General features: G+C 42.4%; 1 protein-coding gene across 4 annotated transcripts in view; it reads left to right on the top strand.

Annotated features, from left to right (window-relative positions):
- Window positions 1-25,281, top strand: part of ephb2b (eph receptor B2b) — a 184,244-nt gene extending 158,963 nt beyond the window's left edge. The window contains exons 9-16 of one of the 4 annotated variants that reach the window (XM_049590818.1): window positions 1,862-1,926; window positions 3,562-3,675; window positions 3,843-4,090; window positions 15,631-15,846; window positions 16,249-16,398; window positions 18,928-19,121; window positions 19,979-20,134; window positions 23,492-25,281. In XM_049590818.1, the coding sequence (XP_049446775.1) occupies window positions 1,862-1,926; window positions 3,562-3,675; window positions 3,843-4,090; window positions 15,631-15,846; window positions 16,249-16,398; window positions 18,928-19,121; window positions 19,979-20,134; window positions 23,492-23,600 (1,252 nt within the window). In that variant the 3' untranslated portion in view covers window positions 23,601-25,281. Of the gene's footprint in view, window positions 1-1,858; window positions 1,927-3,552; window positions 3,676-3,842; window positions 4,091-15,630; window positions 15,847-16,248; window positions 16,399-18,927; window positions 19,122-19,978; window positions 20,135-23,491 lie in introns of all 4 variants that reach the window. The other 3 variants (XM_049590804.1, XM_049590814.1, XM_049590796.1) reach the window with 3 other exon arrangements.
- Window positions 25,282-25,714: the final 433 nt, after the last annotated feature.

The raw sequence follows: 25,714 nt of genomic DNA, 5'->3' as shown, positions 1-25,714 counted from the left end.
TTTTTCCCAGTAGTGCTGGGCAATATATCAATTTTATATTGTTATCCTGATATGAGACTCGATATTGTCTCAGATTTTGGATCCTCTAATATCATAAGTGTTGTCTTGTCCTAGTTTTTAATGGCTGCATTACAGTAAAGTAATTTTCTGATCTCACCAGACAGCTCTAGCTGTTCTATTATTCGCCTTTACCCACTTAGTCATCACATCCACATTACTGATGTTTATTTATCAAAAATCTCATTGTAGAAATATTATGTGAAAGTACCAACAGTCAACCCTACAATACTGTGACAATATCTCTATTTAGGTATTTGGTCCAAAATATCGTGACATTTGATTTTCTCTGTATTGCCTAGCCCTATTTTCTAATAAAGATTCCGATACCTGAAATCTGGGTATCTGCAGATATGGATTCCTGATCCAATATTTGTGCTCTCTTTTAACTTAGATTTAAAATCTGTCACTTTGTAGAACTCTTTGGGATCATTTTTATGTGAAGTACATGAGGCCAGAGACGGCTTTGGCATTAAACAGCAAGTGGTTGTGTAGAAAACACAGAATTTTATAATGTTATTGACAAAAAAGTTAACATCAGCTCCAATACTTAGTCTTAAGGATCAACTTATTTTCACTCCCAACTCCTCAAATGCTAACGCTTGGTCATTGGCCCTACACATCAAACTGTGACGCTCTAAGTACGCCTCATACGTCAGTTTAGAATGCTCAGGGACGGCATGTCAATTAACGCTTGTTACATGCATGGATTGTTTGCAAAATAAACTTAAGTTTTTACAGGAAAATGTGCAGTTTCCACTTGTTAAATCCATACAGTCTCTTTCTAAAATAAACTTAGAACGTAGGTTAAAAAAAACCTTGTTTTTTGGTTTACTTCTTGCTTTAGTTTAGGTGACAAAAAGCAGGTGGGTCCATTTGGAAAAAAACTGGTTAAGCTTAAAACAGCTATGTTTGTTAACATCATGTACCATCACACATTTACATATGCACATACATGTATGTCAGGTGACATGCATAACTAGTACAGTACGCTACACATAGTTCACTACGTTCCTATTAAAATAGCTTAATTGACTTTTGGTCTCACAGGGGAAATGAACAGCAGTCTCTTGGTTAAAGGTCCAGAGTGTGTTTGACCCATCCACCTCCACCTTCCGCCCACCCTATGCAGACTTTCACTTTCACTCTTTACACCATAGCAGTTGCTCAGAGTGTCAGAAATACAGCTGCCCGCCTGCTCTCATACTGGCACCCAAGGGTGCCTCCGTGCATCGGTATCTGACAGTGAGGGAGTTGGGAGTGAGACCAGGTTGTTAGGATCGGCTCATCTGTACTACATTCTTGATGTGTGGTCATTTCTTACCGTCTAAGATGAAGACATTTCTGTCCAGCAGATAATTATTTAGATTATTCTTGTGTCCAGTTCAGGACTCTTAGTTGTACCCTCACATATGTTTGCTTTTTTGGTAGTGAAGATATCAAACTATCCCACAATGCATCACATAACCCATAAAAATAGGTGATATGTACATGCTCTCCATGTTTACCTATCAGGGATTTAAAATAACTCACTCCCCAACATTATATAAATCAGTGAGATGTTTGTCCAACTGGAGAGCACCAGGAAGGAGCAGACAGGTTTGTGTAATGAGGCTGCATGGTCGGCTACCTTTTCCAGTGTAGCTGAAAACCAAAAGCTTTTCTCTAAGGCTCTCCATGTGATGTTAGTTGGTGTATCCTGTGAGTGTAGGTAGACCTGGGGGGTGTTGGATCTATGTTTCTGCCCCTCCCTGCTCTCTCTTTTTGAACCGGAGCTAGAGTTCTTTGTCTTTATCCCCAGGAGGCGTGGCTTTGACAGGGCTGATTCAGAATACACGGACAAGCTGCAGCACTACACCAGCGGCCACAGTGAGTAAACCCACCACTCCTCTCTGCCTGCGTTTACCGCTGGCACCTCCTTCAGCACCAAGCACACCTGTCTCCATGGCTACCATCGCACACAGTCATCTCCATGGCTGTCATTCAGCCCCTCGGCTGCCTCACACACCTGTCTCCATGGCTACCACCTTGCATGCTGGTGTCCTTGGCTACGGCCCCGCGCAGCACTGCTTCATCTGCCCGTCCCCCCACTAGCGAGTAATCCTGCCCGTTGTTTGACTCTGCTCACTCGGAGCTGGGATTTAACCACATCAGAAACCGGTGTTGGAGTGTGTGTTCTGTGCATCATCACATTTCATAGTTAACTAAATCCATTGTGGTGGAAATAGGTCAGTCTTCACTCACGTTCACGCCATTAACATGCTAATGCCACATGAGTCATTTGCCATTGTTAAAAAAAAACCCAAAGACTTGGTGAATGAATGGAATTTCTCAATGATTTCCAGTCTTCATCCGGTACAGTAGCAGAGAGCTTAAATGACAATAATACAGAAATAAATCTGGGAGAAAGAGCTGAGAAGTAATTTCCTCATCGCTCCGCCTAAGATATTAAACCTAATCCATCTTTCTGCAGCATGATTGGAAAATGCAGATCTTTTCCCACCTCACGTTTACGACCCTATTTTAATTTGTTTATTTGATTGTGTAATTACCACCCTGCTTCATCCCTTTTATGTTAATTCCACTCCAAAGGTAATAGCTTTCCTGATATAATCCGATCACGCTGTGCAAAGAAGTCCAGTGAAAAGTGTGCCAGTAAGACACTCTGGTATTTCACAGCTATTAGCAGAAGCCAATGTGTCCTGTGTGCATCCTGTCCTCACACCAGTCACAGTTCAGGCTTCTGCCCCTTGTGTTTGGTGGTCTTTGCCATCTTAGGAGGGTGGTCTGTTCAACAGTGCTTGGGAAGAGATTGTAAGGTTTTAGTAATGGGGGGTTTCGCCTGGTCAGATCCTCTCCATCTGTTCATCTCTGCAGCACGTTTCTTCAGCATAGTGTGCCAGGTTTTTGAAGCGCCGTGCATGCTCTTCTCGCTCTGCAGCAGCCCGGGCATCAGTTCCGTATCCATTCAAATAGCCTCAGGCCTGATGTGGAGGTGAGAGCCGAATAATCGGATTTAAAACTCGGGACATTTAAGTCCCTGAACACTTAAAGGCCACCTTAAGCCAATTTACCTGGCATCAGGGCTTAGGAGAGCCAATTTATTTCTTGGAGTGGAGCTGAGCGATGCTGATATAGAGCCCAGGTTTCTCTCCCGAGTGGTAATGGCACTATGACTCACAGAAGATAATATATATATTAACCTGCCTTATCACGGCTAAGAAGACCAGAGGTACCATGTCCTTGCTGGCTGAATAAGTACACGCAGTAGCCATGAGGCACTAGTCATAACCACCATTTGTAGCTACACCACCTCCTCCATCTTCCAGCCTTCATCACCTGAATGTCCCACTAGAAATCACATAATTGTACAGTAATGTGTGAATGCAAGGTGAATTGATTGTGCCTGAATGCATGTGACTGTAAAGCCCGTAGGATTGTGAGCATGACCACTAGAATGAAATATATTATAGTGGCTCTTTCCTTTTTTCCAAGTGACTCCAGGAATGAAGATTTATATTGATCCGTTCACATATGAGGACCCCAACGAGGCTGTGAGGGAGTTTGCCAAGGAGATTGATATATCCTGCGTGAAGATTGAACAGGTCATTGGTGCAGGTAATGGAAAAATCTGACTGAAACGTGGGTGGAATATAACTCTAAAAAGCAGCTTGGGTCTGAGTTGATTTCTAACTACAAACTGATGCACAAAACTGTTTACTGTTACTCATTCATATCACTCTGAGTTTAATGGAACCGTTCCATTTTCTCTCCCCACTCCACAGGAGAGTTTGGAGAGGTGTGCAGCGGGAACCTGAAGCTCCCGGGTAAAAGGGAGATGTTTGTGGCCATTAAAACTCTGAAGTCTGGCTACACTGAGAAGCAAAGACGGGACTTCCTCAGCGAGGCCAGCATCATGGGCCAGTTTGACCATCCTAACGTCATCCACCTGGAGGGCGTGGTCACCAAGAGCAGTCCTGTCATGATCATCACTGAGTTCATGGAGAATGGATCTCTGGACTCCTTCCTCAGAGTAAGGAAACACATCCCTGGATTATATGCATTCTTTATGTGTCTCACCTAGAGCCCTCGGCTAAGAATTTCCTGGTCGACCAGTAGTCGTCATTTATGGCCATTAGTCAACTATTTGCCCGCATGTTTACGATATTAATTCAATTATTAAATGATATATTTTGGGCGGGGCAACACAATGGTTTGAGTTGAACGTGTGAGAAAGAATAGTATCAGTAACATTGTTAGCACTGTGCTACATTACAGAGAAATACAAAACCGTACTAATGAACCTTCATTAATATAGGCCTGTATTTTATCTACAAGTGCACGTCACACACTGAGCGAGCCGTCTGTTAATGACGCTGTGGGCTAATGGGCATGTAGCTACTTCCATGTTTCAGATGATACGTCATGTTTGTAGTCGACCAATGAAGAAGAGTTTACATATCACCTTGGGTTCATCCTTCACCTTCTCAAAATGATCCCACACTTTGGATTTCCTGCCCGACATGTTATTAACTAGCCTGTGGAATAACCGCAGGTACCAGCCCTGGAAATTAACCTTACTCCTGTCTGACTGCTGAGCGTGGACACTTCCTGTGTCTGTCCTTTCAAATTAAATTCCCACATGGTCCAGTCATATAGGTTTTGATTTATTTTGTCAAGGTGCAGCTCCAAATAGAGTTTTATGTTGATTTTTCTTTTTCTGCGATTAAGCAACTAATGAAATCTTGCCGACAAATGACCTTTTTGGTTGACTAACATTTGGTCAACTGTTAGAGGGCAGCCCTACATACCAATATGTTTATAACACATACACAGACGCCATTTTGTCACGCTTCCCTTCATAACTCCTGAACTAGTTGTTGCAGGGACCCATCATTGTGCTAGAGATAAGTGTTTTTGAATTCATGAAGGTGTGGATGCATGTGCATACATGAGGCATGTATCTTGCAAAGTAGCGCTCGTCAAACCAGTAGGGTTGTAATGATTCATCAATCTGGATCAATATTTATATCAATTAAATGATCAACAAGCCGATAGCATTGAAGCAAAGTGAAAACACTGATACATATCTCCAAGCAGACAATGGTAAGTAGCCAAGAAAAAATGAATGAGGATATTTACTTATATTATCTGGTATTGATCACAGGCCCCTGAACTAGATCGAGTTGAAATCGTATCGTGGCAGATTTTGTTTGATCGTCCAAAGTCAGTCAGGGAAACGTCAGCTTCTCAGTAAACTTGCCCACTGTTTAGTAGGAAAACTGAACATATTCCATTAGCGGTTTATTTGACATCAATTATATGGTGAATGTTTTATTTTCGTGTCTGGTTATTTACTTGACCCATCCCCCATGGGATTATTCACACACAATAACCAACAACAAACCAGACATTCCGGTTTGTTAACCTTCCGTCATCTAACAGCAACTAAACATGAACACAAACATTAACCAAACAAAAACATAAACACAAACCTCCCTCAGACAACGCTTCGAGGGATATCCCACAATGGAAAAACAACCAAAAAAATAAAATACAAAACACACAAACTCTGAGCATGAGACACAAAACATAGATCCAAACAAGGCAAAATCTACATGAGTCAGAGCCAAACACCGTACATTGGATCTGATTCACAAACCAAGAGCTCTCAGTCCAAACAAAACAGAGTCAAAGGGATTCATCATTATATGTTTCTTTTCTTTTCCAAACCCCAAGCTCCAGACACATGATCAGGAAATGCAAAAACATAATTGAAAAGGTATTCAGTTAAAGACTTAAACTTTTGTACACAATAGTTGTCATAAATTATGATATAACGGACAATTTTGAATCAATTCCACCTTATTTAGCTCACAGTATTCACCAGTTATCTTCAGTAACACGTTTATCATCCAGTTTCAATATGTAGTGGTGATATCGCACATGATCTGGGACTTTTAGGCAAATTTTACTCAACATATTTTTCACATTTGTTATCTTTCTTGAACAAACAGTAACAATAATCAGACATTCAGAAGTGACATTTTATTAACTGATTAAATGTGCGTACGGTAATGACGGCAAACTGCAGGTAAATCACGTCTGACAGTGTTTTGATATTCAACTAACTGTACCTGCTGCTGCCATCGACAGCTCTGCTCTGGAGCCTCCTGAGCTAACGATAACGATCACTGACTGACAGGACGAGCTGCTTCACCGCTTTGAATCCCGGAGGTCTCAATTCAGAGTTTTTATTGTGGTGTGCTTTAAAAAAAATAACATGATATGATGATTTTAAAAGTTTAATGGGAGTTTCTGACAAGTCCATCCGTCAGTGTCTGTTAAAGTCTACAACTGACAAGCTGCCTGTCAGAAACTGATGAGAGGCGATCACCTCCGCCGGGCAGAGAGCATGTTATTAATTATTAACCAGACGATTTCTTTGATGTTGTTGTTGTTGATTCGCAGTCATAGCTGGTTAACATTGATCAACTACAGCTGTGTAAATTCATCAGCAGTTACAGAAGCCCTGGAAGGCAAGGTGAAATCTCCTATATAGGAGATAACACTCCTTATGCAGAAGATAATATCTCTTACGTAGGAGATAAACTTTTTGGCTGTAAGTTGCCATGATAGCCAGTGAGATTAATAGTTTTCAGTTTATGTTACATATTGTTGAGACACTGTTTATTATCTTACTATATGATGACGAAAACTCTGTGTGTGTGTCTGTTCCACGTTTTTCTCCTCACTGACTTGGTCAATCCATGTGAAATTTGGCACAGTGGTAGAGGGTCATGGGAGGATGCGAATGAAGCAATATTGCATCAATTGGCCAAAGGGGGGCGCTATAGCAACCGATTGAAATTGCAAACTTTGAATGGGCATATCTCATGCCCCGTATGTCGTAGAGACATGAAACTTTGCACAGAGATGCCTCTCCTCATGAGGAACACATTTGCCTCAAGAACCCATAACTTCTGGTTATATAGATTTTCCGCCATTTTGAATTTTTTGAAAAACACTTCAAATCGATCTCTTCCTAAGAAGTTTGACCAATCTGCATGAAACTCAGTGAACATAATCTAGAGACCAATATCTAAAGTTCCCTCTTGACAAAAGTTGGAAAACTTAGTAAAACTGAGCTTCTATAAGGCAATGAATATTGCGGAGGGCGTGGCTCATCACATAAAGGTGTATAACATCTCAAGGGTTTCACCCATCACCACGCAACTTTGTAGGCATATGACCACACATAATCTGAGGGGACCCCTCCATTATTGACCCCATCAAACAAAATGGGGGCTTTAGACTGGACAAATGTAACTCTAATTAGCAACTGGGTGGCACTGTAACAACAGAAAAATTCTTAAAAATGGCTAAATGGCTCACTGTGGCTCCCCCTGTGGCCGAATGTTGTTGTTCATTCATTCATTCATCTTCTAACCGCTTCATCCTCTTGAGGGTTGCGGGGGGGCTGGAGCCTATCCCAGCTGACATCGGGCGAGAGGCAGGGTACACCCTGGACAGGTCGCCAGACTATCGCAGGGCTGACACATAGAGACAAACAACCATTCACGCTCACATTCACACCTACGGACAATTTAGAGTTACCAATTAACCTAGTCCCCAATCTGCATGTCTTTGGACTGTGGGAGGAAGCCGGAGTGCCCGGAGAGCTGTGAGGCGAGAGTACTAACCACCACACCACCGTGCCGCCCAATGTTGTTGTTGTTTTTCTAATTTTTTGTATGACTAAGTCATGGTATGGTATGCTGTACATAATCACGGAAACTGTCAGTGTGTCATTCTGTCAGTCAGTCATTCTACCAGTGCGCCCCACTTTTAAGTCAATACAACATATAAACACTATGGGCTCTAGTTTCCCGAGGCGCGCTCAGTTTGGTAGTTTGGCAGAACGAGGTGCGCTTAGATGGGTGTGGCGGCGCAGCAGGGGGAGGTGTCGACAGATCCAGCTTGGCGCAGTGACAGTTTCGTGTCAAAAGGCTTCGCCGAAGGTGCGCTGAAAGCTCGCCAGCTGTCTACTGTCAACGCAGGCGGAGCGCAGCCGGTGTAAGTGGAAGTTTGGCTGACCGGCGGACAGCGCGCACACGTCACCAAAACCTCACAGGCAAGTTTCCAGAATATCAGGCACAACGATGCAATAAATACCCAAAAACCACTATTCAATGCAACTATCTGCAATCAGCACATAAATGTATCTCTGTATCGACTGTCTCGTCACATCTGATGTCAGATCAAAGGGGATTGGCACTGTTTGACACGTTTGACACGCGTAATGGAAACCCAATCTGATTTGATTAACACAGCTGCAAACTAATGAGTTCACATCCCTCTCAGCCAACCACAAACAGCCACAGCATCAGATAGGGAGTATATATTCAGCATCTGTCATCTCAGAAAAGTCAAAAGAAAAGAAACAGAGTGAGACTGCAAGAGAGAAATAGAGAGCACGCGAGCACGAGAGAACCGCAACATTGATTTACAATTGTGGTGACCTCCTCCCAGGCTACCTTTGCATCATCAGCCCGTGGAGGTCTGCTCGCAGTTCCGTATATTCGGACACTGTGAGCAGACCTCCCGGACCAAAACATCAGTTTCCTCCTGGGAGAAGTTTGGCCGTCTGACGCTGCTGCTCTCTTCTGCAATGGTAAATTGAGTAAACTCTCATTACATCTTCGCGCGGCGCAGGTGCGCTGCACCCCCGCCTTGCCCAGTCTGCGAAACTAGAGGCCTTTAACGATCTGCCTTTCAACGTGCTACCTCAACTACTAATGTACAGTTTTAGCCCACTAACTATCCCACTATTGGCGATGGTACTACTGTACTTTCAATAAAGCAATCGTACTATCAAATTCACAAAAACTCTGTCTGAATACATTGCTCTTCTTAATGGGTTCAGTTGACTATTTAATCTGCAGTTTCCTATGACCTGTATCCCAAACACACACCATGTGAAACTGTATGTGGGCAACTGTGCACTCAGTTGGTATGGACTAGTGTTAAGTTATATTTGATTGATTTTTTACTTTAAAAAAATGGAATTATTCAGTCCGAGTATTGCTTAGTTACAGGGATTCATATCCTCTTTGCGCACAGACATGCTCTCACGTGTACACACATATTTGTCCAGTAATTTGACATGGTTTATACACTCGTGCACAGTAATCCTACCTCAAGTAAACATTATTCACAGCATCTTAAAAAAGTGTCAATCACGAGTTCCTTCAAGGTATCCTAAGCTCTTGCATCACTATTAAACCCCACAGAGTATCTGCTTACCCGAGTATTGATTTATTTAATGTTTGTCTCTATATTTCTTTTATATTCTCTCTGTCAGTCTTCACCATGAGCTGCAGGATAACAGCGTGTTGCCAGTTAGAGTCCAGGACTCGTGATGCGCTTTGATGTCTCCCTTGTTTTTGCTTTGCATTTACTGCACACTGATTATGCAGCGCTGTATATGCATGCGTACAGCAAACACACGCTTATTTTCCCTCAGATGACTGCCTGACAAGAAATATGCAGGGCTCACAAGTTCGTGTGATTTTTAATTTTCATAATCTACCCAGAAGGATATTACAGAGAAGCGGCCATGCTCCCCCATTTACGACCCGCATAAATAATTCAGATACTTTGCGAGACTTAAAATGAGATGTCAGATGTTTAAAAATGAAGCTGGCTATGAGATGAGATGTCACACGGCCCCTTCACCATCTGTCTTGGGATGTTAGCGATATAAAAACAAATTTTTTCCTAATATGACTTTTTTTGTGAGCTTTCATCCTCTCTTTTGCATTTTTGGACAGAGCAGAAAAGGGCCTCTGATTTATGGAAATTGGGGATGTATGATCTCTGCCAGAAATAAGGTTTATTTTTAGTTTTACTTCAGATGATGTAATGGGAACGCTCTGTTTAATGCGACACAGAGAGTGTGCCAGTGTAAGTGCGGCGAGAATGCCACATTATGAATTAACTTAAGCCGCTGGATTTCCTGAAATAAAACAGTATGCTACACAGTGTGATCTACGACAGTCTGGGTGTCTGCACGTCCTCAAAAAGTCTTAACGTGTTTTAAAATTAAGATTTATAAATGTAGGCCTTTAAAGACATTGCATAGTCTTACATTGACAGAGGTCTTCACTGCCACAAACATTTTATCCGATTTCATATATTCATTTTAATATCTTGATGTCAAAATCAGATGCATGAAACTCTGATGATCTGATTTCTGATGTTACAAATCTTTAATACTTCCACTGAACCTAATACTGTAGTTTTACTTTATACTTGGATAGGAGTGCCCCAGAGTAGTCGACCAGAAAGTTCATTAGTCTGCAAGATTTCATTCGTTGCTTAGGAGCTGCGCCTTGTCAAATAAATCAAAACCTATATGACTGGACCAAAGGACAGACACAGGAAGTGTCCACACTCAGCAGTCAGACAGGAGTCAGGTTAATTTCCAGGGCTGGTACCTGCAGTTATTCCACAGGCTAGTTAATAACATGTCGGGCAGGAAATCCAAAGTGTGGGATCATTTTGAGAACGTGAAGGACGAACCCAAGGTGATATGTAAACTCATCTTCATTGGTCGACTACAAACATGACGTATCATCTGAAACATGGAAGTAGCTACATGCCCATTAGCCACTTAGCGCAATCATTACTGCTTTGCCGACAGCGTCTCGATCAGTGTGTGACGTGCATTTCAATTCAAACCAGACTGGCCCACGAATGGCCCTAAATAACGACTATTGGTCGACTAGAATACTTAGTCGAATGCAGCCCTATACTTGCACTTACCTGTTGGCAAACTATAGATTGAGCAATATTCCTACATGAAACTCACCTCTGCACCAAATAGGGGCACGCAGTAGCATCAAATTCTGGGCCCTATGCTTAAGCAGTCTCTATGGAGCCCCCTGTCCTTCTCTTGATCCATGTCTCCCTCATGTATCTTTTGAAATCTTTTATTTAATTTTTTTTTTGCTTTTTCTTTCCTGTCTTTCTTTCTTTTGTTTTTTGAGTCCTTGATTTCTCTCTCTTGGGAAAGACATGACAGTGTTTAGAGACAATTCCTAGTGCAGGGACGGACTAAACCATTTTACGTTCTTCGAGGGGTGAAAGGAGCCTCGAAGAGCTCCCACTACTTTCATACAAATTTCAGTCTTTCAATGATAATAATAATACATTTTATTTATAGAGCGCTTTTCAGAGATTTGATGAGTGATTTCAATCGGGAGAGGTCGGTGCAGTCTGAAATGTGTTTGGGGAGACAGTTCCAGAGGGAGGGGGCAGCTATGGTAAGGGTCTGTTGCCCCAGGTTTAGTGCTTGGTCCTGAGTGGTGGAGTCAGGAGGTTGGCATCAGAGGAGCGGAGACTGCGGGAAGGAGTGTGGCGGTGGGGAGGTAGGAGGGGGCCTGGTTATGGAGGGCTTTATAAGTGAGGAGAAGGACTTTGAATTGGATGTGTTGTGGGACTGGGAACCAGTGGAGGTTCTGAAGGAAATAACCGAGAGATTGCGGATGTGTGGGGGTCAGCTTCATTATCAGCCCATTTTAATTTAGTTACGGCACTAACTACTAAGAAGTAAAATGAAATTGTAGACTAGGTCACCCTTCCATCAGGGCCCCGGGTAGTGATCCCACTTTCCCCCCCCCACTACAACGCTCCTGCATGGAGCCACATATATATACCTCAATTAGAAAAGGACATTTGTCCAAAAATCTGTCTAAATTTGGTTAAAATGATCTTGAAAAGGTCTTAAAAAGCATTAAGTAAGTGTCTGATACCTGTAGACACCCTGACCACAGCATTGTACCCTCCACAGCTAATTATGTATGTAAAAAAAAAAGAGACATTACATTGTAATTGAAGAATCTAACAGCATTATTAAATTTCCTGAAAACAGTCTCTACCAATTTCCCCCAGTCTAACACTGATCGTCAGTTTAAGCCCTGTGCGGTGAGCCTACATCAAAACCATCCATGAGAAGAAGAAGACATGCGAGCTGCTGTCAGCACACTGTTCAGACTGAGTCTTTATTTGCATTCTGCCTCCGACCTCGGGAGACACAAAGCATCAGCTCTTTTTGGAATTTGATCTCGCGGTGAAGGGTGTTTGTGTATATGTAGATGTTTGCTAAACATATTTGACAGCACATTGTATTCAAAACAACGGGGAACCTCTGCCGCACCTCGCGGTGACAGTTTGTGACAACAATTGCTGACAGTGTCAAAGCCTCTGAACATGGCGTGCGTCTCCTCCGTGGTGATCGGTGGGCGGTTGTGTAAAATGGTCACCGGCGTCTGTAGTGAGCCGTCTGCTGGAGGATTGTGTCCCCTGCTGCCTCCTGCAGAGTGAAGACAGACAGAGATCGATCAGAGCTGGACTGCTGTCTGGATGCAGCAAAAGTAAAGAGAAGAAAAGCCAGTCTTTGATGTGAGACAGTATTTTTATATAAATAAACATGCTAGACCTTGTTTCACAGTTCTACAGATTCCTGAGATTTCTTCCACCCAACTTGACCCGACAGACTTTGGAGGAATCTTTCCAATTAAAGTATATGCAAACACAGCGCACAGATTACTCTAGGTGGCAATGTGTATTTGTGAGAAAGGTTTCATGAATTATGCATTCTGCTTAATGGCTGTGGTGCACGAGGAAGAGCAGCTTGACGTGAGGAGAAGCACCCGCTCGCCTAATGAGCAGCAGAGTGTTTGAAAGAGAAACAGGCTAGCGGAGCGGTCATGCAGACTCTTAATATGGCTGTGCTCGGGGGCTCGGCTCGCCTGCCCTTCCAATTCCCTCTCTTGGCCTTTCCGTATGTCCACGCCCGCCCCCGAGCTCCCATGCTCCATTCTCTGGAATCCTCTGTTCTCCGGGCGTCGTGGTGGGTGGTGGGGAGTTGTGCAGGTGTGCGCAGTTGGAGGCACAGCTGCACGACCACTCCAGACGCTCTCCACGCATGGGGTAAAGCCCTCACCAAACCGTGGAGGGGAACAGCTGTAGACAGCCAGCCAGACCCAGCTTAGCCCTGCCCAGCCCTGCAGAGGCCAGTTGAGCCCAACCCAGACCTGCCTGTTAGCGTCCTGCAGGGCCTCCTCACAGAAACTCAAAGTAACTTCTCTACATTAGACACATGTGGGTTGGGTTACAAGTGGACATGTCACATTGAAATGATTATGATTTGACTAAAAGGAGTGAAGTGGGAATCATTTTGTTTTATTAACAGCACATTTTGTCCAGAGATGATGAGAATCATTAGAGAGAAAGTCATCCAATTTTTTTTCAGTGGAACAATAAAACTATTTTAGATCTTTTATCTTCGGCTGCGTTTAAACTGCAGGGATTTTTTTCTTTGTTCATATGTGACTCAGTTTTGTTTTGTTTTCTTCTTCATAACAGTGGGAACAGCCCAAAACTCGTGCTACTTTCACGTGTCATCTTAAATCAGATACAGGTCAGGATACAGGATTTTTTGGAATTGCAACCTCTGTGGAGCTTCAACAGTGACAGTGTGTTGTGCCATCAAAAATTGAGTTAAGCATCAAAAAATGAAACACAGGCACTAAAAATATTTTATTATTTTATATTTATATTTTTGAAGTGTCAGTTTTCTTTAAACTCTTTTTTTTTTCAGTCTCAATATTCTGTCACTGTTTTGAAGTGGATGGGAGGAGTTTGAGGGGAGGGTTTAAGGAAAGCACTATTTAAATGTAATCTGCATAATGAGGAGAGAACGTCTCTTCTGGAGACAGTCCCTCAACAGTGACATGAAGAAACATCAGAATGCAAAACAAGAAAAATCAAAATAAAAACAATTTTAATGTTTTTTTTTGTTGGTTTCCTTTTTTTATTGCCAAATTTATTTTATTTTATATTTTTATGCCAACATTTACTGGCACTGTTCTGGCTCTAAATTTGCCAAATTTTATTTTGTTGCCAAAAACTTACCGTCACTGTTCTATCTTTTTTTATTTTTATTTAACCCATATTTAATCAGGTAAGTCCCATTGAGATCAATAATCTCTTTTACAAGGGAAACCTGGCCAAGACAGCAGCACACAAAAAGTTGCAGCCAAACAACAACACAATTAAAAACATAAAAGATACACAGTAACGTGTAGAAATATTAGGCAACCTACACACAATGACAAGAACCAACGGATTAATTCATCCAAAGTTCCACAGATCTCAGTCTGAACAGCAATATTGGAATTCATGTGAATGTTTTATCACTTTAAATCAACATTTGTCACAAGTCAGAGCTGATTTCTTGCCACAAGAATCTTGTGGAAATATTGGTAGAAATCTGTTTCAGTGAGGCCATTCACGTCACAATCCCACCACTCCTGACTCTGACTACATCCACACACACACACCTCCGTACAGAAGCAGAAGTCACTGCTCCACAAAAAGCTCTGATTAAATATTCAGCTCTCTTTTCCCTCATCCTCGTCCTCTTTATCATCTGCTCACGAATTCACTGGCCTCCGCTGCACATCAACTTAAACTCTGACTTCAGTGGCCTCCATGTTTACTTCCATACAGCAGTGCGCTACGTTCGACTTCTTTCTTATTTTCCTTTCACTCATCTGAGTCAGTTTGGGACTGTGACCAGTTCACACTGGATTGTAAGGCGCTGTTTACACCTCATATTGACATGCGTCTTAGGTCAGTGGTGGTGGGTGGTGGTGGTGGGTTGTGGGTCCATTCCGTATGGGAAGAGTTTGGCAAGCAAGCATTTCTGTATGCAGCTTCTTATATGTGGAATCTCCTGCACAAGGACAGGAAGGAAAGCTGTACTCTTTGGTTCCCCTCGGCTGTTTCAAAGCACTGTTGCAGGATTTTGGTGCACGATCGTCTACATGCCAATGTCACAGTGCACCTTAGCTGGTCTTTGTGTAGGTCTTATGTGTAGTTGCTGTTCTTGTGTTTTTATGGTTCATTTATAGTATATATTAACATATTTTTGGCTTTTTTTTGTAGTAATCTTATTTTGTGTTTCATATTGCTTGTTTTAGAGCTGTGCATTTTTATTCTGTATATTTGTTGTTGTATATTTGAAAAAGAGATTTTTAATCTCAAGAGGTTTTTCTAAATTAATATTGGCCACATTTAAATTGATGTCCAAACTGAGCACTAAGCCTTGCAGTGTGAACAAAGCCTAAAAGGTCTAAAGCAGAGTTGAAAAGACCAAATCCCATGTGTTTTATGCTGTTCACATTGTTATGAAAAGCAAAAAAAAGAATCTGAGTCACGTATGAGCAAACACATCAGATCTGATCGCAGCTAAAAAGCCACTGTGTAAAGGCTTTTAAATGTGATTAAAGCCTCTTTCAAATTCTGATCACTTTTCTGTCTGTACAAAATGAGACACTCCCCGTCTGTGTTGCTTTCAGCCTTTCACACTAATGCAGCACTCTAATAAATCTATCTGTTTGTGTCTGAAATTAAAATATTTAAATTCATCCTGCTGGCCCGACTATATGCAGCTCAGAGCTTCACCTCTCTCAGACGTTGTAACACAGTTTGTTTGTTCCACAGCAAAACGACGGGCAGTTCACTGTGATCCAGCTTGTTGGTATGCTCCGCGGCATCGCCTCGGGCATGAAATACCTGGCCGACATGAACTACGTGCACCGCGACCTCGCTGCCCGAAACATCCTGGTCAACAGCAACCTTGTGTGCAAGGTGTCGGACTTCGGTCTGTCGCGCTTCCTGGAGGATGATACATCAGACCCCACCTACACCAGTGCTCTGGTAAGACACTTTCAAGTCTTGATTAAAGCAGGGTCAGAGAGGCTTCTCAAATTTTAATATATTTGGTGAATGGGAACTTATCTGAACTGTCCTGATTGAGAATCCAATTCATCCGGTGCTGTCACTGTTTTATTTAACCCAGGCTTAGACATACACCACGGTTCACTCCCACACTCCCTATCAATACAAACATCATCCCTTCACCTGTTCTTCTCTTCCTCCCTCTCCAGTATTTCATGCACCACACTTCACTCCCAGGGGTTTTGTTATATCCACCTCCCAGTTTGGATTACCATCAGCATTGTTGCCGTGAACGGTGTCTCTCTCCGGAGCCAGGACACTGTGACGGTCGGGTTTCGGTCTCGCTTCCCTCGCTGAGGTTGTGCTCTTTGTGTTTTGCAGGGAGGGAAGATTCCTATCCGATGGACTGCGCCCGAAGCTATCCAGTACAGGAAGTTCACCTCTGCCAGCGATGTGTGGAGCTATGGGATCGTCATGTGGGAAGTCATGTCCTACGGAGAGAGGCCTTACTGGGACATGACCAATCAAGACGTATGTATTAAACTCGCCGGTAGCGTTTTTGAAAATGGCTGTTGATTCTTGAGTCAAATTTCCCCCCTTAAACATTTTTTGAAACAAGGCCTTGCTATGTACACATATGTACATTATCAGCTTCCTTGGTTTCATTACAGACTCCTCAGAGATACATTTTGTCATCGTATCTGCTTTCCCACAGCTAAACAGCAGCTTTCACTCATGGGTTTTATATGAAAATTCCCCCACACTCACCGCAGAGACATAATCAGATCATTTGAAATGCACGGCAGTGCTCGGTGGACAATTTCTGCTCTTGACTGGAGCCTCCATTTCCTATCTCCCTCTGGGTAGCAGAGGAGAGAGCAAATTATGGGGAGAGAGATAATGAAAATAGTTTCAAATTGAAAGTGAGAACACTAATGTGCTAAGAGGGACTGAGGACCTCAACGGTTATCTTATTAGCAGCTCCAGATAGTGTTTCTGCTCCATCGGGGTCCTCGTTTGGAGGTCTCATGAATGAGATTAATCTGAGTCTGAATGGAGCTCCTTTAATGGCCTTGATAATGAGCAGGGGATTGTGCGTCCTCGTCACAAAGTGTCCTCCGGGTTGTTTCACTCTGTTAACCGTGCACCACCTCTGAGTGCCCCCCCGACCAACAACATCACCGGCCCAAGCCAGATGTATCTTTAATGTGACTTTGCAGAGAGCGAGAGCATTAAATACTTTGTAGAGGCCAGAGATGAGGTCACGGCTGGCAGAAAAGTGAAGTTGGTGGAATAAGGTTTATGTTCTTAATGACCTGATGGCTGTTTAACAACTCCGCACATACAGAGCTTAGGTGGAGATTTGTGCACAAATATATATATTTACACATTTATATGTGTTTAAGTGATAACAGTAATTTAACAGTTTGACTCTTACAGTGACACACTGATGACTGCAGCAGTTGTTTTCACCACATGATGAGAGGCACACACGCTCGTTATATGGAGAGAGCATCAGTGCCAGTATTTACCTTATATTAGACACGACCTGTAAACTTGGGCAGCATGGTGGTGCAGTGGTTAGCACTGTCGCCTCACAGCAACAGGGTTCCAGGGTGGGGGAGCCCTGGAGACGAACTGTACATGAACCGCCTCAACGAGCTACAACAGCAAAATGCTACTTATGCATTCACTATAAACAATTTAATTATGTAATATTAATAATATATCAGTCAGAAGAGCCATTCTTGGTCATGAAGAGTACTTTAACTTTTAATACTTTAAGTTTGTTTTGTTGCAAATGCTTCTCTGCATTAACTTAACCCTCTGAAACCTGGAGCGACATCACATCATCAAAGTATTTAGACCTTTGAACCCTGAGTTAATCGGTGCAATTTCTTTTTAAAACATGGGAAAAAAGACAACAAGCAACTTGGTAAGAAGTGTCCCACAAACTCATTCATTCATTCATCTTCTAACCGCTTCATCCTCTTGAGGGTCGCGGGGGGGCTGGAGCCTATCCCAGCTGACATCGGGCGAGAGGCAGGGTACACCCTGGACAGGTCGCCAGACTATTGCAGGGCTGACACATAGAGACAAACAACCACGCCGAGGATCCAACCCTCTTGCTGTGAGGCGAGAGTGCTAACCACCACACCACCGTGCCACGCTGTCCCACAAACTTAAAAAAATAATAGAAAAATAATAGAAAATTGTTTTAAAAAACTAGGGACAAAAGCTAGGAAAAACTACATTTATAATAATAATAAATATTATTATTATTTTATATTTTAGAATTATCACATAATTATTAGCATTTTTAAGCACTCTTTCCAGGTCATTTCCTCTCACCTCTTTGTTTTTAACTTTCTTTCTTTCTTTGTACTTATGTTCTTGGTTTTAATTTTCTCTTTTTATAAATTACTCGCTAAGTTTTTGGGTCTTTTTTTCTTTTTTTGTTGCTCACTGCCTTCTTCCTATGTGTTTTCAAAGTCCATACATGTTATTCCTGTGGTCTAAGACAGTAAAAAAATATAGGTACACATGAACAACTTTCCCAAATCCAAAAACTAGAGTGCTTAAACTTAAATTTGTGACAAGTCAAGTTTAAAGTGTGGAGCTGCTCCATAGAAAATGAATTGGGAAAGATGTTATAGATGACAGTGAGAGCAATCAGGGGAACGTTTGGGCATATTTCTGTTTCACAACTGAGAACTCTACAACAGAATAAAGCTGATTTGGGTATTAAAAGAGAACAAACATAAAATCAGGCTCCCATTCATCGTCATAGCATTCATAGCAGCTCCAAACTTTTTACTTGATGACATCACAAGTTTGAGACTCTGGTTTCTGGCTTTGAGAGAGAAGCTCACATATATTGATTGAACATTCCTAGATCATGGAAATAATATATTAGAATTCTTAAATTAGGTGATGTTTGCCTTTGACTAAACTAAAGGACATGAGCACTGGATCGTACACTCCTCTCCTCTCCATCACTCAACCTCCTCTGTGTAGAGCCTCATAGCAACCCTTAGAGATCTCTGTCTCCCCCTGCAGGTCATCAACGCCATAGAGCAAGACTACCGGCTGCCCCCACCCATGGACTGTCCCAGCGCGCTGCACCAGCTCATGTTGGACTGCTGGCAGAAGGACCGCAACAACCGGCCCAAGTTCAGTCAGATCGTCAACAACCTCGACAAGATGATCCGCAACCCCAACACGCTAAAGGCCATGACCCCGTTATCTTCAGGGTGAGCGGCGGGGAGGATGCTGATCAAATTTGTTTTAAGTGATACGTTTGTCTACGTTGTCTTAGTCACAGCATATGGAGCAGACTAGTGTTAAACCTACGTCTCAGCTCCTCAGTCTGTGAGGGATCTGCATGTGTGTTTTATCTCGACTCTGTAGGCATCCCACAAGACAGGCCTCTGGTTTTAGCATCATTGCACATTGATGTGGATAACATCTTGAACAATATAATGCATCTGATCCTCTCTAAATGTAAAGGCTTTCCTCTTCCTAACAGGAAATTCATGCTCCTGCCAAAGTGCCATCCGTGGCACAGTTGACTTCTTCTTTTTTTTTTCCGAACACAGTGTCTCTTGTTTCTCCTGGCGCCGAGCGGTTATGTAAATTAAAGCCTTTCGGTTTGATAGATCAAATCCTTCCCACGAACGCTTCAGGCGAAACCTGGATTGAAGCCGTTGTGCAATTTTCAAAACAAAACATTTTGAAGCGTTTCTGCTCTGGGTGTTAGTTTCCTCTGAGAGCGAGGGTTTACTGATTTCCATTATCCCTGTCTGTACTTTCATTTGTGGTGGCGTGCGGGACCGAGGGCCAGATTTTCCACAGACACTGAGGGGATATATTGGCTCCTTGAAGCCTATCACTTCATTTGGAAAATACACTTTATGAGGAATCAGTTTGGAAAATATTGGTTCATGGATAAGGCCGGTGGGATTCTCTAAGTTCTGTCTAGCCTTTTGAAAACCTAATGTAATAATTCATGTTTGAATCATGTGCAGGTGGTCCGGGCTGTCTATGATTTTGGAGCTGCCATTTTGTATTACGATGATTCTTAATGGCTCCGGCTTGTGTCCCCCCTCAGTGTTCATCTCCCTCTCCTGGACCGCAGCATCCCAGACTTCTCCAGCTTCAGCACTGTGGACGAGTGGCTGGATGCCATCAAGATGGGCCAGTACAAAGACAATTTCGCCAGCGCTGACTTTTCTACATTTGATGTGGTGTCCCAGATGACCATGGAGTAAGTGTCGAGCGATTCCCACCGTTCTGGGTCTGATAAGCACGAGGAAATGATCGCATGAGGCGGGTTCTCCAAAACCTCGTATATCCCTAAAACTTGAACGAGCACCAGACTCTGCCTCTGGCTCGTTATAAAAGAGCTGCACTGCATGTAATTAACAGATCGTAATACTGCAGTTGCGAGGCTGAACAGTGGGCACAATAGCTCGAAGCCACAACAGCGCCCTTTATTCTCCGCCATGTGTTCAGCAGGCCTCTCTCTGACCTCAGTTTAAGGATTGAGAGGGAACATAACATGGGCTCAGTTAGCCAAAATATTAGAGGAAAAAACACCCTAACACACAAGATAAAATCATCTTAAGAATACCACCTGCAGAGACACAGATAAAATCTTTTTCTGTCTATGGATGACAGCATCACGAGTCAGAGATTAACCCACAGAGATGCTGAGCTTCAATTCTTTGAACAGAACAGACGGTAATGTGTAATCTAATAAACATGATTACAGTTGAGATTCAGAATTAGAGGAGAGAGGAATCTCATTGTCTAATGTTCAGCGTATTATTGTGTTTGGAGCCGAGGCTGCTGCCTTCATGAAGACTGGCTGTTTTGTTCGGCACGGAGGTGAAGCCAAGTCATTGTTGTGTGAGTCTCAAGGCTTTGCAGTCAAGTCACAAGTCATAAACTTTGAGTTTAAAGTCCAAAACATGTCATAATGTGCTTCACCAAATGAAAGCAGGGTTCCATCTGATCCTTGAAAAGTCTTAAAAGGCATTGAATTCATTGATCTTAAAAAAAGGCCTTAATTAGTATTAAAATGTCTTAAAATGCTAAGACATGGGCAGTAAACATTTATGAATTGTTGTTTTTCCTGATGTTGCATTGTAAGAATCTCACAAATAATTGGTAACATCTATTTTTAAAATAATTTACTGAATGCCTCTCGCATCAATGTGATGCTCATAAGGACAGACACTGGGTCTTCAACAGGGAGTCCATGACCTCTAGGGCAGTGGTTCCCAACTGGTGGGTCGTGGTCCATTTTAAATGGACCGCAAGTGACTCACCAACGTGTCCAGTTTGTAACAGACACACATTATTTTGAAGTACAGTGAGTCTCCAGCACAGATATTTTATTTTGAAGTGTTTTTTCCTGCTGTAGACTGAGTGACTAACCAACAGCTACTTGACAGAGACAGCAAACTAGCTCGACAACGTGGCCAAACACAAGTATGATGCTGAGCATATTAAACTGTGTGGACCTTGAACTAATGACTAAGGAGAAATCTGGACCAGTTGGAAACCACAGATCTAGGGGATCCTCAAAGTAACTGCAGGGAGATCTCCAATTCATTATTCAAGCATTTTAATATAAGTTTTAATTCATCATGTTAGCTAGCCAACACTAAATCATTGTGCAGCACCTGTCCTTAACAGCAAGGTGAACTGGTTAGCTAACAGTTACGAACTACTGAAACATACTGTTCAGTTAGCTGTGTCTTCTTGTCAGCCACTATAAATTGTTTTGTACCTTTTCAAGCCAGAGACTCTGACACATCATCCACCTCAGAAACAAACATGATGTGTAAATAATCTGCCAATAATGATGATTTTAATAGCTTATTCTTTCATGTGCCATGAAAGTACATTTTTATAGATGGCACTTTAGGCAGACCTAACATAATTGTAGCCTCAGTTTAATATGGAACTCAGTTTTATATAATATACATAGTAGGGGTCCCTGATCCGTCTCTCTTTCAGCTAAGGGTCCCTTAGCCTGAAAAATGTTGAAGACCCCTGCGACAGAGGAACAAACAACACTCATACTTCACCACATCGAATTACATGACAATGAGCAAGCTTTTTTAAGGCAAACCAGATCGATATTTTAATGATAATATAATATGTTCATTGTTTTCCACGTGATCCACTTAAAACAGCTCAGCATTTAAAGCAGATTGTCCAACTTTTTAAATAGACCAAACAAGTGACATTGAACATTTGAACATTTTTTATTCAGTTTTGGTTAATGTAAAATTGGTATTAAATTTCATTCTAAATGGCATTTAAAAAACTTTAAAAAAAAAATCTCACGTAAGATTTTAAAAATCCTGAATGCTTTTTAAAATTTGTATTTATTTGTTAACATTTGTTTGAAGTCGTCGTGTCGCCGTCTGTGATTTTTGCATGCATGTTTTTGCATACTGTGATTTCTTTTTTCCATCCCATAGTTTTTATACACAAACGAAAATATCATCGCTATCATTTTTTTGTCCATCTGGCACTCAGTAATGTTAACGAAAGTTCTTTATGGTTCTCTCCTGCAACGTGATTGGCTGCCGTCGGATTGGTTCAAACAAAGTGGATCATGTATGGAAATAAGCGTCGACTTGCTGGGAGTGAGTAGCGTCAATGTTAGTTGATTCGGGGAATGAACTGATTCATGGTGCATTTTTTAAACATACTTTATGTTCCTTAAATTTTGGGGGAAGTATCAATTATTTTTCAAGTGAAAAGACTGAAGTCAAAGTGAGGTCAGGAGTCATTGGTTGAGGGTCTTTTTTATTTGGCGGCTGTGGCTTAGAGGTAGAGCGGGTTGTCCACTGATCGGTTCAATCCCCGGCTCCTCCACTCTGCATGTTGAAGTATCCTCAGGCAAGATACTGATCCCAAATTGCCTCTGATGGCTGTTCCATCGGTGTGTGAGAGTGTGTGAATGGTTACTGAGCAGCAGGTGGCACCTTGTACAGTAGCCTCGACCACCGGTGTGTAAATGCGTGAATGCAACTCGTAGTGTAAAAGCGCTTTGAGTGGTCAGAAGACTGGAAAAGTGCGATACACGTGCAGACCATTTATCATTTTGTCAAGTCGAGTCTGAAGCCATCTAATCTGTGACTCGGTCTGACCTGAGAAAGCCATGTGGCACAGGCACACACCTCTGTGTTCACATATTTAGATATGATCTCTGCGATGAATCTCGTCTCTACGAGAGTCAATGAGATGTTGTGATTTTGTCTAACGTTTGTTTTGTTGGGATGAGATGAGCGGGGTTAACCGCACGAGTCAGTCACCAGAAAAACACACCAAAGTGGCATCTAAACATTGTTCTGTGATTATATAAGCTCTCTGTCCTCAAAGATGGATGAACACGCAGCTGTTTCATGCCTGTTACTTTACTGTCATCTCAGTTTTCATATATGTTTTTTCCTTTCAGCTGTTCTCCGCTGCGAGCCGTCTTGTTGCGCGTCCATATGTTGTGTTGTTGATAGACGCAGAGAGATGCTGTACAGTAGATAGATTGTGCGGGAGTGTTTATACTGTGCGGTAACTTAATCCTGACATCTGTCTCTCCTCACAGTGACATCCTGAGGGTGGGGGTGACGTTAGCGGGCCATCAAAAGAAGATCCTCAACAGCGTCCAGATGATGCGGGCACAGATGAACCAGATCCAGTCGGTGGAGGTTTGACCCTCCCGAGCGGAGCAGAGGGGGGTAAAAAAAAAAAAAAAAAAGAAGAAAAAAAAAAGAAAAAGGCGGTTGGGATGCAGGGCTCTGGGTGCGGAGGATGGAGTGGATGTTTTTTCGCGTTACAGTGTGTCTGGTCTTCCCACCGGACTACCATTCATCCCCCGTTCCCCCTCTCCACTTCCCTCTCTCCTTCCTCTCACCCCCTCACCCTGACTCTCCCTCCATCTTTGGGATCAGCTGTGGAGAGTTGTGGAAACTAGTCCATGTGATGAGGACCCACAGCCGACCCACCTTTGGAGCCAGAAACACGGGAGGTTAGAAGTGACCAGCAACACATGTTTTTTTCAAACTTCCACCAGTTTTCATTTGATGTTGAACATTTTTATTTTTTTTCGGTTTGTTTGTTCTGATAATTTTGTAAAGAATTTTTTAAAGGACAAAAAAAAGAAAAACTGAGAAAAGGCAAGGAGTTTATCTAAATTTATAGATGATATAAGCTTGTACGCTAGACGAACTGAGTAGGAAAGCTACCCTTTAAAAGGGCGAGAAAAAAAAAGAAGAAAACAAAGGAAGAGTTGAGGAGGTCGTCCTCAACGAAGGTGTGGATATTGTCTTTGCATCTTTTTAATTTTGGACATCACGAGGAAACGCAGAGTCCTCCGCGGCCTTCTGACACCGCAGAGGAGACCGAGGGACCCGACGTGCACTCCCATGTTTCCCCAAGGAGAGAAAATAAATTAAAAAACCATGAAATGGGACGTTTGGCATAGACTGATGTCAAAAATCATTCTGAAAACTCACAAGAAAAAAGAAAAAACAACTTTTTTTTTCATTGCAAGTAATTTTCTATATTGTGTGAAATTTTGTGATGAAGAATTCCGTCTCACCATGCTTCCTCTCACTGTAGACAAATTTCTCTTTTCGTTCACGGTGAAATATTCACAGCCTGCCAAATGGAACTCTTCCCAGTCACGATCCTGTACTGTACATATCAGACGCACTCGACCTGCCATAACGCAACGACTCAGAAACTGAAACAACTGAAACGACAGGGAGGATTGAAGTTGTTGTCACCGTCACTTCCTGTCTTTATTCTGTGGAAAAAAAAAAAAAGCTTGTGGAGAAAAAAAAACAACAACAGCAAACACAAAAAGTAACAGGTTCTACTGTTTACATCCACATACATGTGGTGTGTACCATTACAGCATCTTCCTTCATCTCCAACACACACACACACACACACACACACACACACACACGCCACATGCACAGTGGCTCCCGAAGCGTCGGGACTCGTGTTTGATAGCATGCTGAGTGAGTGGTTAATTTCACAGTGCTTTGATTTGCTGCAATTACTAGAACTCTGTTTGGTAAGAGCTTGGATTTGACACACTTTACGGAGTATAATGTGGCTGCATTATATTCAGCGTTTCTTCTTCTTCCAGTTTTTCCTTTTTTGAAAAGACGTTTTTATGTTTAAAGTATTAAAGTTTTGATACCACACATGTTTATTTTACACACACACACACACACACTCACATACAAACACACACAGTCATGAATAGACTTTACAATCAGGCGTTTGTTGAATTAAAAAACAAAAATGCAACGTGTTATATTTTTGCAATTTCTGTATGGATATTATTGAATTGTTATTATTATTACTTTTAGTTTTTTTTTTTTCTGCACTGAGTCTATTGTTCGACTCCAACAAACACTCTGGATCTTCCATCAATGCTTCGACATTTACTTTGAATCATGTTGGTGCACATGTAGATAAACAGCGTTTCCCTGTGACAGGTTTTCATTTTATAGACCGTATATGCATTTATTGTGTGGCTTCCTGTCTCATGAGTACAGAGCTGTCAGTCATTGTTCGGGTCGTCGTTGGTGTAAAAGGGGAAAAGATGGTGTTCGTAGCGACGACGCAGGGATTCCCTGGAGTCACTGAAGCGGGCGGGGGTTTATGTATACAGCCAGTAAGTGATATCAGCAGCGCGGAGTTCCTGCCGGGCCCCGCTCCGAGACCTGACAGCCAGACATGGACGTCCAGCTGTGAACCATCGGTCAGATGTGTCCGGTCACAGCAGGGCGGCCGCGCCCCGATCACAGCC

The sequence above is a fragment of the Epinephelus fuscoguttatus genome, linkage group LG1, assembly GCF_011397635.1.
Source record: "Epinephelus fuscoguttatus linkage group LG1, E.fuscoguttatus.final_Chr_v1".
NCBI classification, from domain to species: domain Eukaryota; kingdom Metazoa; phylum Chordata; class Actinopteri; order Perciformes; family Serranidae; genus Epinephelus; species Epinephelus fuscoguttatus.
The sequence above is the reverse complement of the archived record's forward strand: the minus strand, read 5'-3'. Positions and strand labels throughout refer to the sequence as shown.